This window comes from Anneissia japonica, unplaced genomic scaffold, assembly GCF_011630105.1.
Source record: "Anneissia japonica isolate Jap-2015-1 unplaced genomic scaffold, ASM1163010v1 scaffold1231_len1163931_cov198, whole genome shotgun sequence".
Lineage (NCBI taxonomy): Eukaryota > Metazoa > Echinodermata > Crinoidea > Comatulida > Comatulidae > Anneissia > Anneissia japonica.
The window spans coordinates 966,447-982,767 of NW_022728604.1; the positions used below are offsets into that span (position 1 = coordinate 966,447).

Genomic DNA, 16,321 nt, shown 5'->3' on the forward strand with positions numbered 1-16,321 from the left:
ATGAAATCATCCACAGATATGACACGCTAATAGGGATTGCCTGCAGTCCGGTGAACTTCCGGTGAGCTTAAAGTTTTTTAGCACACTAGACCAGTTGCAACGCTAATGACATCAGCAGGGAAGCGAGATAATAACTTAAAGGGGCAGTGTTGAAAAACATGCAGGCTATTCAAGGGTAGATATGTAGGTTTATAATGGTTTGGCATCGAGACAACTGATGGCGCTCAGTACAAATTCAATTGACACAAGGATTTAGCTCACTGAGTCACTATGAGGGAATCACTTCAAAATGAGAAATAGAATCCAAATTTAAAGTGGCTGTATTTTGTATGATACCGTAGGTAATAACATTTGAATTTTGTATCTTTATAGGTAAATTGGTCTTGAGCTCAATGCCTGAAGAGGTGGCCAAAGGCATGATTCATTTACATTACAATAATCTTTTTCAATTTATAGGTGTACACATCTTTATCCCAATTTTTTTTCTTTACAAATGATGTTTGTTTATTTTTTTGTATCTATTATGAAATATTATGTATTCAGGTACTGTATTACAATTAGGAACTTTTAACAAATCATATGATATGTAAAATTATTGTATGGGTAATAAATTTTCCAGCTCAGTTTTTTATTTATTTTTAAATGATGGCAATAAAATAGTTCATTTAATCATTTGTTGATAAGTCCACTAAAAACCGAAACCTATTAACACAGTATGGTGTAGAAATATGATCTCTGGGTTTGTATCTGACTGACACACACTCATCAACAGAACCGGTCTGAACAGTCGGCGCCTTCATTTTTCATTAATGAAGTGTACACCACAACAATGTTACCTATGAAAACTACCAATTCGATAGTGTGCAGTAAACAAATGGTAACAAATAATGAACATGTCATGTGTAGCAACATGAATAAGGCAATCTTAGCTCTACTCAGGCTAGTCCATTCGGACATGAATAGCAGTTTCAATGGTAAAATGAAAATAAAATGTTTCATTGTTGAGATTTCTTTTTCTTTATACAAGGATGACCACTGAGTCTGTTGCCACCCACACATAATCAGAGTTGATAATGTGATGAAGTTTTGCTTCATAAAAACAAAAAGGCTTTGTAATAAATAAATTGGGAAAGAGGAATGAGTAGTTTATCTAGGAGTTTTGAAATGGGGAGTTGGATGGACTGATGGGGAGGTTGCAAATGTGAAGTGGGGGAGGAATTGACGATTAAGGGGCCTGGCTCGCAAAGTATGGTGATATTAGTTAATTTTTAATTACTTGAGCATAATATTTTCAGTGGGGAGGGTGAAGATTTTTAGGAGTGTCACCATGTACACCCCGTAGATATGCCACTGACTAGAATAATTACAACTTGTAACATCTTGTTACATTTCATCTGTCTGTTCATTGAGTATTGCAAAAACCCCAAAAACCTATCCACTCTAAGATGTTCATGGGACTCGCAGTCATTGCTCATATCAAATATTATTATTAAGAACAAGATGTCTGCGTTGATAAGACTTTATGTGGATGTGTTCAACGTAAAGTAAAGCCGACAACGAGTCAATGATACATAACCAAAGCAGAATAATTATAAATCACTGACAGGATAATTAATCTGTCTCACTCATCATATGACATTTTTCTAAGAAAATTTGCCGTCATCGTTGATGTCACTGATGTTACTAGCAATAATCATTAAATGATTAATCATTATCATATTGTATGATTAGAGAACCTTTCTTTATTGCTAACTTTAATTACTATCTGAACTACCGGTAGTAAAATCTGGAATAACCCTGAAAAATTTACAGTAAAAAGGATCAAAGAAGTTAATTTCAAATGATACACAAATCAAATAAATTCACTTTTTGTTGATTTAAAAATTTTTGAATATGATCTATTTAAATATATTATCAACCATTTTAAGGAACCATGCATAAGATATAGAGTATGGTCGCCTCAAATTAAAGACCACTTTTTTACGGTCTAATATTAACAAAAGTCACTTATCTTTATTAATACTATTCTAATTAGGGACCAAAGCTGTTAAAGACCATGGAAGTCCTGGTCCCAAAAGTGGTCTTTACTTGCAGGAAGACTTGCATAATTATTCTATGCATTTGTGGGACAAAACATTTATTTTTGTTCCAATTGCCAATTGAAAGCCAATGACAGAGTTAAAATACGAAGTAAAGCAATTCACAAAGATCAGTGTAGTAAACAGCAGTGTAAAAAAATAACTGTTAAAATAAACAAGCAATGCGATATTATTGGTTACTTTTTTTCTTTCAGTCAGCTAGAAGAACAAGTCCACCAGACCTGGAGAGCTTACAGTATATCTACTCAAGATAAAAAATATCATTCACAACACAATTTTTCTAGTCTTACATAATTAATGAAACTGCCCAATTCCAACACATGGGATTTGTGGCAAATTACGGGCTCTATGTGCTGTAAAATATCTACAGTATACATGAATATTGATGGAGTGATTGCTGGGTAAGGCGTCACTGAATATGAAACCAGATCACATTATTTTTTTTCGCACATAGTTTGGTGTACAGCAATGTACTAATAAGTGTCAAATTGGTATGTAGTATAATATGTTATTAAAAGGTCACTGACTAAAACAAGAATGGAACACACTTTATGAACTACTGTACACGTACAGTAGGACCTAGTGTCCTAGACAGTAAACTGTTACGGTATACTGCATTTCTTATTTACTTACGGCGATAATGACAACAAATGAAAGAACGATACATTAAATTGCAGTGTTAACAGAATGCCCACTTACCGCACTAATCATATTTGGGTTTGCAAGTCACAACAAAAGAAACTGATCAAAGTAATGGAAGAGCTGTCTTTCGCCAACTGATGTTCTCAGATGAGTGAGACAATACTTTGAGAAAATGTTTTTAAGTGATCGTGTTTGTTTTATCATCGGAAGAAGTTCATTTGTTGTCTCAAAAGTATTATGGTAATAGCTCAATCTATCAGATTGTTGTATAAGCAGACAAACTGAATGTTGTTATCTTACTGGTAGGATATTTATGTTTAATCTGTGATAAAAATCATTTTTGACTCATGTTTTTATCCTATGTTGACTTTTGTTAATTTGAGAGACAGCCAATAAACAAACAGGTTATCAATATGGTATAGAATTTAAAGTTATTTGACCTTTCAATGTCATAACCTTTAGATCTAATTATCAATCATTATATAAAACAGGTTTATGACAATCTATAAATGGTTTTTGAAATACATTAAATTTGAATTCACATGATCCAAGATTATCTCACCCACCATAGCCTACTATGTCGCCAAAGTACTACAGTATAGTATGTAGGATGTTGAGTTCCATGGAGGATAGCCATTTCAGGCTCATATCAAATGAGGTACACAACCAACTGTAAAATGCCCACAAAATATTTGCTTGACACGCAATCAATAGCTCATATACCTACCATAGTAGCAATTACAGTGTGAGAAAATAGTACTGTACAGTACCAGCTTTTTATCTTAGTAGAATGGGGCATTTACAGTAGCAGAGAACAGGGGCAGATCCAGAGATGCCCGAAAGGGGGGGGGCGGCCGAAATTTGGGCCAACGAGACAACAATGTCCTAGGGGTCCGGGGGCATGCCTCCGCGAAATCTTTGTGTTCTAGACGCCCGAAAATAACATTTGAGGCGTTCTGGGCTATCATTTTTTCTTTTTCTTTCTTTTTTCTTTTTTTACCTCCCAAAAGGGGGGGGGCCCCCCCCCCAAATCCGCCCCTGTAGAACCATGCATTCTCAGTTAATTTGATGAGCAAAATGGTACATGGCATTAGGAAAGAAGTAATGTAGCGTGTTACAAACAAAATGGTTCATGTGGCCAACTGTCATAGCAGAATGTCATAATGCACTATTGAGCAGGATGGTCCTATTGTAGGCTCACTGCTGTCATCATAGTACAGAAAGCAGAATGTTCCATATGGTACACTGTCAAGAGTCTCAGAAGCAGAACTGACCAATGCAATGAAAGAACCTGAATGCCCATATGAAAGCATTTTACAGTCTACAGTACAACACAATCAATCTGACTAATACTAATGGGCCACTGTAATACTTTTAAGATTGCACAGAACAATTAAAGCTGAACAAATAATATTAAACTTCAAATTAATAACATTAATTAATAAATTATGATCACAATCCTAATTATGTACTGTTATAATTGAATTTAAAGATTAATAATGTACAATAAATTTGTAAACCTATACATAAGTATATATAGAAATTGCTTAGAATAAGCAAATTATAAGCTTGAAAAAATCTAGTTGAATCTCTGTATACAGTATTTCAATGAACATGTGATATTACTTTAATTTTAGTGACAATTTTCAGTAACCTAATTAATTGTGGATAATTTTTTTTTATTCCCTGTTCGTTTAAAGTATTTTGTTGATATCTTTTTATGTTTAATGGATTTTATATATTTTAACAGTAAATTTGATCATAAATTAAGGCAATTACATTCTTTTTATTATATTAATCTGTGAACTACATAATTTCCAATTTTTAGACTGTAAGTTAAATTTTAATCACAGTTTCATGCTTTTTCTCGTATTAATTCTTGAAAAATTGTTGTTACTCCTCAATTTTGTTTATGAAATTACTAATAAAGAACATTTGAATTAAATTTGAATTTGAATTGAATGCTGGCACTCTCTAAAATTACTGTACTGGGCCACTGCACTATGAGCATAATGGCTCCAAGTAAAAGACCATACAGTACCTGTATATGCACATCATCATTTGGTATTCATTTTGTTTTACAGTACTCAGTAAACTGCACCGTGGACATAAACTAAGTTCTTTATAAAGTAGATGCATAAACCTGTAGTAAAATGTATATCATTCAAGCAATGTCAATTTCCACAACTCCATTGGGATTTTTCGGTGCTCCATAGTACTTCAACGGAAAGATCTGATGTAAATATCTCACTATGTAAAATTGCTAATATTGAAGAACCATTATGACGGGTTGTTTAAAGTGTAGTTGTACATCAGATAAGTAATTATAATGGCCTCTATTCAACTGAGTGTTCAACTGGACAGATAGTCATGGAAAGATGATAAATACCGCTATTATCATTCCATTGGGATTAGGTGTTTGTATGATTCCATCATATTTTTTTTTTCATAAAATAACTTGTTTATGGAACAAAATGACCTTCATTTTTAATCTTAAAAGTCATTCAAACAATATTTTGCATATTGTTCATGAGAATTCAAAATTCAGAGACATAACAACAATATTTAAAGTTGAAATTAATCTGTGTTAAAGACACGCTATCAAATATTAAATATTTACAGTAATCTGAAATAATTTATTTTCAAACAAATAAGTTTTATTTTAAAATTTATTATAAATTATATAAAAATTTACTTGTTCAAAAAAAATAATTAAGGTCGTAAGAAAATAGGTTTTTTGTCTGCTCCTGCTTTGTTTTTATGCCATTTTTCTTTTTCACTTTCTCGCAGAAATCATCCTCGTGAAACTACCGTAACATGTCTAGTACATGTTATGTTATGGCCATTTTTATTATGAGAAATACACTGTTCAGATTTAAATTTTTTTGTTGTCAAACTAACCATGTACCTAGCCAATTTGACCAAAAGTTAAGCGTCCAATTCTCTTTGGACAAATTTCCCACAGCAGGCTAAAACTTAGTCAAGGATTACTAAATAATAGTGTAAACAAGTTTTTCTGCATGATTTGCCAAACCTAAGAGCTTGGTGGGTAGAATTATCTTCTCTGTAAATGTAATGTTTTTTTGCGTAATAATATCAGCAAGAATATGTTGCCTTATAAGGACATAGTTTTAAATTTAAAAAGGTTTTAAATATGGACATCCCGTCCCCTCCACCATGGGCCAATGTGAGGTGAGGGTGGGGATCATCGTATCCAGCCAGACCAATAAAAATTGCTTCCCATGAGCCTGCTAAGACAAACATGACACAAGATACTTTATATAAAGTCCAAAGGCATGGGGAGCCGATTGATTTTGGTCATGAGAAAAACTCCTGCCTGTCAATGTAAGGAATTGAACCCAGGACCTTGGGGTTGGAGGACAGGCATCTTAACCACCAAGCTATAGGACCACTCACTGCTATGTAGCTCCAATACGAACAATGCAACTTGTGCTAATACAGTGCCGCGCACATTGCTGGACTTTCACAGAATGAATCCGCAATTAGACTGACCAGAAAGCAAAAAGAAAGAAACAAAAACTCAGGGTGGTGGGAAGCTCATTTTCTACATTTTCAATAAACATATATTAGAAACATTGCTTTTAGTACATTTGGCTAATTCCTCCATGATTTGGCCTAATATGTACCTTATCCATGGTATGCATATGATGCTTGTTATTTTAGCTTTCATCTCCCATGAGAGATAAAATGGTTTATGTACAGTTGTTTATTGCATCTGTGCAATCAGTTCTACACTACATTTTCAATAGATTGCTGGAAAATAAGTTATTTTGTTTATTCTACAATTATTTCAAAGCAATTTGAGAATAAGCTGTTTGGGAATAAATAAAGGATAAGTGAATTCTATGTTGATATAACACATTTTGATTCTCATAAAAATTGCAAAATTTTGTAAAATATTTCACAAAAATATTTTATAAAAATTAGATTATTATAAAATGTGGGTCAAAATAAAGTACTTTTCACAAATATTTGTTTTAATTCATGTTATATAAATTATTTTGTATTTGATAATGATATATTATTATGAAGTTCTTATATATAAAATTCTTGTATGCTATAAACTTTTCACATAGACATTGTTTCGCAATAGAAACTGAAGATGCTGGTACTATTGCTAGCATCCATCTCCCATGTCTTTAAGAACATTCACTTGTGAAAATACCACTTAAAAAAAAAATTAAAAGACTACCTGACCAGCCAATAACCGTACGGACAACCATTTAAAACAAGATGTTGACAGAAATAAATTTACCAGAAAATTGAATCTACTCTAAAAATTGTATTATCCGACCTCAAAGTATAGTAGAGAGCAAGTAGAGGGCGTCAAGCACTGATGACTAAAAGCAAGCACAAACGATGATGATTGCTGAATATTCGTTGAAAGACAAAGTTCATTAGTTTTTCAGAGTCAATGGCCGACTATACTAATAGTTTAAAGAGAGAAATATTTTTCTAGGGCTAGATTAGGATTACAGTATATCTTGTACAGTACAGTATATATATTTAGGTCTCTTAGTTAAGTAGGTGTCCTAAAACATGTCCTAAAAAAGCAAATTCACCACTATTTAAGATTATTATTATTATTATTATTTTATTATTATTATTATTGTAATTATTAATTATTTTATTATTATTATTATTATTATTATTATAACTATTATTATTTACTATTATTACTATAACAAAAAATGAAAAATATTAATATTTTGATAAACAGATTGAAGGTAAAGTACACCAAAGGCTTTGGAACGCTAATTATTGGTCTTTGTGGTCTGTATATTTTCATAAAAAATAATACACATCACTGATTTTTTACTTCTTGGAGTCGAGTTGACTTGGGGCCAGGTTGACATGGGGCTGAGTTGACTTGGAGCCGGGTTGAGTTTGGGCCGAGTTGACTGGGGCCAAGTTGACTTGAGGCCGAATTGACATGGGGCCGAGTTGACTTGGGGCAAGTTGAGTTGGGGCCGAGTTGACTGGGGCCGAGTTGACTTGGTGCCAAGTTGACCTGCTTCCAAAACTAAGTTGCATTTAGTCTACACAGCAGATGCTAAATATAAGCCTATCATGAGGATAGAAATGTCAGGATGATTTATTTTTAATATGCAATACTAATACTATAATTGCCTTCATACTCATCAACAGTGATTACCTTGAATGAAGAAATCAGTAAGACTGAATTCCACCTTCACTCCAATCATAGGAGGATCAATGAAATCAATTGAGTGTAATGTAGCAAAAATTGACCAATTTGGAATCATAAGGGGGTATGATTTTATTCAATGTCAGATTGTATAATTCAATATACCATAAAGATTAAATGAGACATTACCTTACAGTTAATTCTTTGTGGCACCTTACTATATCATAGCTTAAGGTAAACACCCTTGCCTTTTTTCCCTTTCCCTTCTCTTCCAAGATTCCCCTGCAGTGCTATTACTAGGTTTCATTCTATTGTATATTTTTATTGCACCTCAGTTCTGGATTTTCTTTTTCTTTCACATGTAACAGCACAAGTACGCTCGCCATACAGGATGGAACAATGTCTTGTGTTTTTATCAATCACACTTATTTAGGGAGTTGAGTGAAGTCACATGGAAGAAGATACTGGTGTTCAACAGGATTTAATACTAAAACTCTAGAATTAAGATACAGCTTCACTTTCATTTCTATTGACTTTAATGCATCATTGGAAAAAAAATATGAAAAATATATTTACAGTAATGAAAAAACAGCAAAGAGTCGGATTATGTGTAGGCGTTTCATGATTCCACTCACAATTCAATGAGAAAATAAATAATCTAGACTGCACAAGAATAACTATAAAACTAACAAAAACATAATGATAATGATAATTAATCAAATCAACTACCAATAAACTTTGAGGGCATGAATGAACATTGACTGTTAATGTTCCTGCTTACTGTATCATGTGAAACAACTCAATTGTTCCTTAATTACTTTATTAGTTATCACTGATTTTTTTTGTCTTTGGAGAGTGAGTACTCTAATAGTTCATTTTAGACCAAATATGTTTCCATAAAAATCGCTACACGCTGTCGCCGACTCCTTTGGAGACACTGATTGGTCAGTTTAATCAGGAAGCATTCTTGCTTGCTTTGGGACAGCTACGCAGTGTAAGGATTGCTGAGTGAAACGCGGTAGCGAAGGTGTAGAGATTCTATGGAAACCAAGCTTTAAGCTGCATTCATATGAGATCACCAACACTCGGACCGTGTTTCCAATGCGCTGAACGCCAGCATCCCTATTCTTACACTGATTCAATTTTTCGTTCGCTTCAGTAGGCCTTTTTCCGCTCCATAAATTTGGATGCAGCGTGAATGCAGCTAGTCAAATCTTCTTACTGTACAAAACCATGTTTTTATTTGATTATTTTTGCCTAATATGAAGGCCACTGTAAAGTAACTTCACCTTAGTCAAATTGTACCACTGTTTACAGTTGGATTTTAATACATGGTTATAGATGACAAATAGTAAGATGTAATGCATGCATGGTCAGTCTAGTTACAGATACATTTATTTTAAAATCAGCAGTGAACGAAGTTGTAGACTTTTCTGATCAGAAAAATCAGCTTGGTTAATCTTCCTGGGCAACGTTTACTCAGTTAAACTGGTTGCGCATCTTGGGTATTAAATTTAACCAAGGAATATACGTAACACAGACTCTTCGCACTGGATATTTTTGGGGTCAAAGTGACCTATTAGATAGTTACTTTGACCAAACTTAATCCAATGTGAACACGGCATCAGACTGACCATATCGTACATCATTATTCCATCAATGTGCAAAAAATTGAGAAACTGCATCCTTGCTACGGAATACTGTGCCCCCCCCCCTTTAATAATCACATTAAAAACATATTAATATTCAAAGAGCTTTCCTGATCATTAGATTGACTGCAAAATAGCATTAACTTGCTAATTACATGCTAAACATACAGTTACTGTTTTTACTGTGAACGCATAACATTTTTTAGACTCAACAATGTAAATTGAAATATGTTTTATTGTTTGTTACAATGCATCTAAATGTTAATCTATTGTGGATGGTTAGAATTTGAATGATTACGGAGCCATACTGCTTTTTCAAGACTGGATAAAGGTTATCTTTGGCTTGCAGTACTACAGTATCAACTGTGTATAAATTCTTTCTTGACTATTTTGATGAATTACATGTACCGTACACGATTGAAGTGCTATACCAACATAATGCTAAGTGATGTTCTTGAATAACCACATCAGCACTTTAATAGATTTATTTTGAATAAACCGTGAAGCGCTTTAGGCCTGACATACAGTATCCACAACAAATATCTTCATGTTATGTATGTTAGGACACAAACAATTTCTCATGAAACAATTAATAAAAAGTTTGCAAGTCAGATAGGTGTACTATGCACGATAAAACACGCAGTATACTATTTTGAATCAATTTGTAAAACACGACTCTCAAATAAGCGTCTCTCCTGAATAAACACCGCATGAAAGCCACAAAAATGTTTTGAGCATTGCAGCACTTAATTATCAATTTATGGTCTACTACAGAGAAATAAATCAAGTAAACAGTTGGTATGCAGTTTCAATCCTGTGTATAAATAATTTGAATATAAATTGATATTTGTAGGCTGTGTATGATACGGAATAATAAAAATACTGTAAATAAGAATACTGGTGATTATATAACTCTACACTATGTATGCAGAATTATCATGTCTAGGAATAAGGCCTTTGCTAGAGGGAACGGAGGAAGTTAAAAAACTAACATGACTGGTCATTGGATACTAATCAATCATGTTAGTTTTTAACTTCCTCTATCCAGAGATACAAAATATTTTGAGGTGCTAAACTGTATAAAAATACTGTACTGTACATTAATTTATAACCGATTAAAATAGCTAATTAACCTTTGGATTTTATCAGCAAAGCTGTCAACTCTCTATGAACTTGACTTCTGTGTATGTAAAACATGTACTACTGTAGCTGGTCAGCAATGCAATAACGTGCATTAATTTAGCATAGTAATAAACATTATTGACAAATTGTAACTAACATAATTGCTGATAATTATATTCCATTATTTATTAGTGAACAGTCATTAGCGATTTTATAATTTCATTGCATAATTTGGTATTCAATATGCACCTTCTTGTACATTAAACAGCAGCACTTTATAATTTACATTTTGTCCTACAGTACACATGCACTCTGTAAAATTTTGTATCATCCACATAGAGTAGGAAAACTACTGTACTGATTTGAAACTGACCTCTCATGAGATTTAACTATAATAATGTCTATAAATTATTATTATGGCTATCTGATCATAAATATATAATAGGCCCTACTATACAATATATGTGAATGATATGTTATGATAAATCAGTAACACTGAACAGGTTGATCTCCTTCAGAATTTGGTTTGATGTACTCTGCACAGATTGTATTAGGTGTGCTAAGTAGTTAAATGCTATGATTACCTGGTCTTTTTCTGGACATTACAATACGATACTGTACATACTGAATACTAGCTGGGTGTGTACAGTATTAGCCAATCAAACTGCATCATACTGTAGCATACAGATGGCTCTCTGGCTTTGTGTGCTGACAATAAAACCGGATCTATCAAAATAGCATCGCATTCACTATCATCTGGTCTTTAATAATAATTGGTCATTATTAAACTGGACTTCTACAGACCACTTGACCTTTGTACAGAGTGCAAATGAGTATCAGGAACAGTAACCGACTGAACAAACAAATGATATGTGGATTTATTCTACCTTCTAAACTTATTACCATACTAGCAGACTTTCCATTTGCAGCAAATGGGAATAAAATGCTTGAGATTCTAACAAATTCATAAAACAGAATTGCCATGGAAATTTAAAAAAAAACATCTAAACACAGTGACTGCTTTTGTGTTAGCTTTGTCCAAGTTTTTAGTGAGAAATCCTGTGTTGTGATATGTCCAGGCATGCTGGTGATGTCATATTTCGCCAATATCATATGGGCAAATAAATTACATACAGTATTTGTGAATGAAACATCCTGATTTGACAGAGCATTCAGTGGAACAGACGTCTCTACAAGTAATCCCTTACACTAACATGTTTCTCATAGACGATGTAAGAATTTGTCTTGTACTGTAAGCTGTCACTTGGGCAAGTTGGCTGATGTGGCCCAGGTGGATGGGTGCACCAGTAGAAGGGTGGGGATCCAGGACTGCTGAAAAAAAAATAATTTGTAGGGGAGGAAAACAATTATTTGTAATTTTTACAGATAGTAAGGCTAAAAAAGATTAATTTATTCTTCCAAAATTATCACTGTACAGTAGCTTCCAGAGGCTTTGCCTTAACTGTAGACCCCAACAAGGAGTCTGAATGACTCCTGACCACAACCTCTTACGCTCCTGTCAACGGAGATAACAGCAATATTATAATTCTAAAATTATGATGATTATCATTTAAAAAGCCCCAACTCTTGCTTCTTTGTGTGTTGTATGTTTACATATCATATTACTATATACTGTACTACTGTACAAATATATTAAGAAGTCCTAGATATGTCTACTTTTTATTTACAGTATATCAATTGCTTTCTATTCGCATTTAAAACCCAAAGTATTTTGTTATCGATTAGCAATGTCATACAGCAGAGCGCTTCAAACGTGTCAACTTTGATAATCTCAACATATTGATCATAAGTTACAGCTGTGTCTAATTCATCACTTGAGAAAGAACTAGTTAAATTTTTATTAAGGAATAAACCAGGCCTAGAGAAAATATTTTTGTGCCTCCAATCATGAAAATTATCTTGATTTAATGCCGCCAGGACCAAATGTTATTTTTATACATTATTATATAGCGAAATATTTGTACACTTATTGCCTCGGGGCATGCAAAAAATATTAAATTTAATTATACATTAAATTGTGATGTGTAAAAAAAAAAAAAATAAATAAAAAATTCTAAAATGCCAATGGCTCTGACCACCAGTCGCGTGGTCGCACACTTTGAAGAAAAATTACAGTAAACGTAACGTTTAAATTATTTTAAATACATGTATTTATTAATCAAAAAAATATTTTTTTTTATTTATAGCCCATATAGCACATTCAGCTTTTTTACTATAATATTTATTCAAAATTACTGTACATTTAATTTGATATTTTTAAAGTTAATTTTATTGATTTTTTATTTTTTTAAAGTTGATTACTAACTGTAGCAGTGAATAAAAGATGAAACACACATTTTCTATGACTTGCTGTTGGCACTTAATGTATTAATACGATAAAAATTCATAGAATATTAATTGCATAGGTCCAACTATATAGTATTAGAAGGCACATGACAGGTAAACTATTATTTCTATAATGCCCGTTTTAAAGAAATATTAAAGAAAACATTGCTTCTTACAGCATAATGAGGGTCAAAAAACAATTACTATAATTTGTATTAACATTATATTATACTGTATATATATATTTTAAAACACTGAACAGTTAATGTCATTGATACAATCAAAACAAATACTTTTTTTTAGTATGGCAATCCTTGAAAATGTTAATTCATAATTACATGTGATAAATCTGACTGAGACTTATATTCCATGTCATAATTAGGCCAAATCAAAGCATGCCATCACCTTAAAATTCCAAGATGAAGAATTTCTTCAGCAAACCAAATTCCATTCTCTTTTTATTACCCTGTTAACATTGTTTTTAATAATTGTATTACACTTTATAAATATAATTTATTAAATTAAGCCAATGATAAAACCACAATCTTAATAAGATAAAGAAAATTTTAGTTACTGTGTAAAACTAAAAATAAAATGCTTATTGAAAATGATTATGTAAATTTAATAACTTAATTCAAATGGTTTAACTTTTTGATATTGATACAAATTTTAATCAATTAAAATTAGAAGAATAGAAGTCTGAAAGCAAGTATAGTATCTAGGGGGTGTGCCCCTCACTTTATTGAGTCCTCCCACTTCACGTTTGCACCTGCCCATTAGCCCCCTTCCCCCTTTCAATAATCCTGATTGAGACTTAACTATCCCGCACTGAGTGCACTTCTATGCAAGTACTATGATTCTTGTATTCCTTTTAATCAATTAGAATTGTATACAATACCAAATTGTTATTAACACTTTTTAACAATTTATTGTTCACTTTTTTGTGGCATTTTTTTTTAAAGACAATCCTAATGGGGCCAAAAGTGAAAAACCACAAACAACAAACTACTATATGCCTAGAAGCCATTAGGAAAATTCTCAGAAAGGCATACCATAAAACCTCAAATTGAAGCCCTGGGCTTATTTTTTTGCAAACTTTGAATGAGCTTCTTTTCGAGATGGGCTTTTTTTCAAACTAAAGAGGGGGCCTCAATTCAAAATGGGCTTCTTCTTGAGATTAAGCCCATTGGGCTTCTATTCAAGGTTTTACAGTACTTGTTCTAAACAGAATGTTAATACTAGAGACTGCTGTACAGTACTGTAAGTGTAAGCGGTATTAATACCTCCATGGTGTAAGTTATAGCTAAAGTACCTAATTTGTACCAAACTTTAGGTTTACAATAAAACATCCTTCTTCTCACAATTGTTGTAAAAAGGGATGAAATACAGATTTTTAGTGAACTGATTTTATCGTACCAATAAATTGTCTTAGTAATGTATCTTATATTGATTGCTTTTTGTCATTTGTACCTTTCCTGCATTGTGTATGTGCTGTTCAAAATCTTTTTTTCCTTCTTGTTTCCAAATGAACTGAATAAAGCTGAACTGAATATAGGCAAAGCTGTTTAAAATTAGCATCCATCAATCTTATACTAACTACTATATTAATATGTTTATTATTATTGATAACCTATTAATAATTACCTTTACTTTTACAAGAAACAGGTAGACAGAATATTAGCGATCATCTTACAATTTATAAGAAAAACAGAGTCAGTATGAAATAAAACACTAACAAAATAGCAAAATATTATTGCTTGATATATTTGACACTTGAGGTGATCATTAACCTTTCATCACACAATGGATTCAACACCCTCAAATCCACTTAAATCTATAACCACAGGAAACAAAACAGCTTCCTGGCTATATGCTTCAATTGTTTAAATTATTAACAAGTTCAATGAAATAATAATAAAACAATGGTGTAAGAAATATGTTTTTATTATCAGGGTAATTCACAGTTTATTATTATTGTCTGCTTTCACTTTTAATAATAATTTACTGTATGAAATAAAAACATTTTAAAAACAATTATTTAACACACAAGCTTTTGCCAACAGTCTACAGAATGCTGGTTTCACCAGTGTATAACTACTACTATAACATGCTGTTCAACTTTAGAAGTATTGACTGAGCAAGTTGATAATAAAAGGAAGGGTCAAAAATTCCATTTGTATTATAAGATCATCATTGGATCATCAGGTCTTTCATACCACTTATAAATACTGGTCATGGGTCATGTAACTAATCTTTGATAAGACACAACTATTCTACTCTACATGCCAGAGTTTTAGCCTTAATACTTAAACCGTGATCAGGCGCTACGTTAATATAGAAGAGGAGTAGGAATGTGCTTGCTTTGTCAATCAAAAACCTAGGCCTAAGGTTAAGGCCTAGGCCTAGTTAGCCTAGTCCTCCTCTCCTAGCTAGCTAGGCCTAAAAATATTGTCATAGATAGCATACAGTTAATACTTTTTCTTGATGCATGTTATTTGTATCAAACTAAGATTTCGTTTAAGTTGAGAACTACCGAACTAAATCCTCATTTAAAACACACACCAGGCTGTACCGTTTCTACCGATCATGATAATTAACCTTTCTTTGTTCGTTCAGGCCGCTAAATAAGGCGGCCTGAGTGCGGCTTTTGCTGGTGAGGTGAGAGGAAAGAGAGGTAGCTAGGCCTACCAAATACGATGTATTTACACTTACCCCAGGGCATTCTGCTGCCGGTGAATTATCAAGAATATCACATATTACAGGTGGTAAATTAGAATCCAAACCACCCATCAAAGAAAATCCAAATCCACCCGAAATTCCTCGTTTTACTTCGAGGATTTTCTCTGTAGCACACACCTCCATATCCGCCATTCTGGCGATTCCAATAATATAAACAACGATTATTGGTTGAGGGCGCTAAATCGTCTCGGTGATGATGGTAAGGATGATGATGATGCGAAAAATAATGTTTATTTAATTTATAACCTGATAGATAGACCCTATGTCGCTACGACGTTTGATAACAATTTACGAATGTTGCATATTTCTATTTTACGGGATCTGTAGTGTAGTCGGAAAAAAAAGTGAAGCTACATCACCGCAATGTATAGTGTAGTAAAGCGCTTAGGGTACTCATATATCTGAAAGTCTGGGGTGGCGCCAGGATTTTCCCGACGGGGGGTCCTGGGCCCTGACGGGTAGCCGATGGCCCCCGACAACAAAAAAGTGCAAGTGGTCGGGCGTCGCTCAAAATATTCCGAAAGTGGTCCAGGAGGACAAGCCCCCGAATTTCTTGA

The 16,321-nt window shown here is 33.0% G+C and overlaps 1 protein-coding gene across 5 annotated transcripts in view; it reads right to left on the reverse strand.

Annotated features, from left to right (window-relative positions):
- Positions 1 to 15,896, reverse strand: part of LOC117114356 (PH and SEC7 domain-containing protein 3-like) — a 58,576-nt gene extending 42,680 nt beyond the window's left edge. For all 5 annotated transcript variants that reach the window (XM_033258003.1, XM_033258002.1, XM_033258006.1 and 2 more), the window contains exon 1: positions 15,738 to 15,896. In XM_033258003.1, the coding sequence (XP_033113894.1) occupies positions 15,738 to 15,896 (159 nt within the window). The remainder of the gene's footprint in view (positions 1 to 15,737) is intronic.
- Positions 15,897 to 16,321: the final 425 nt, after the last annotated feature.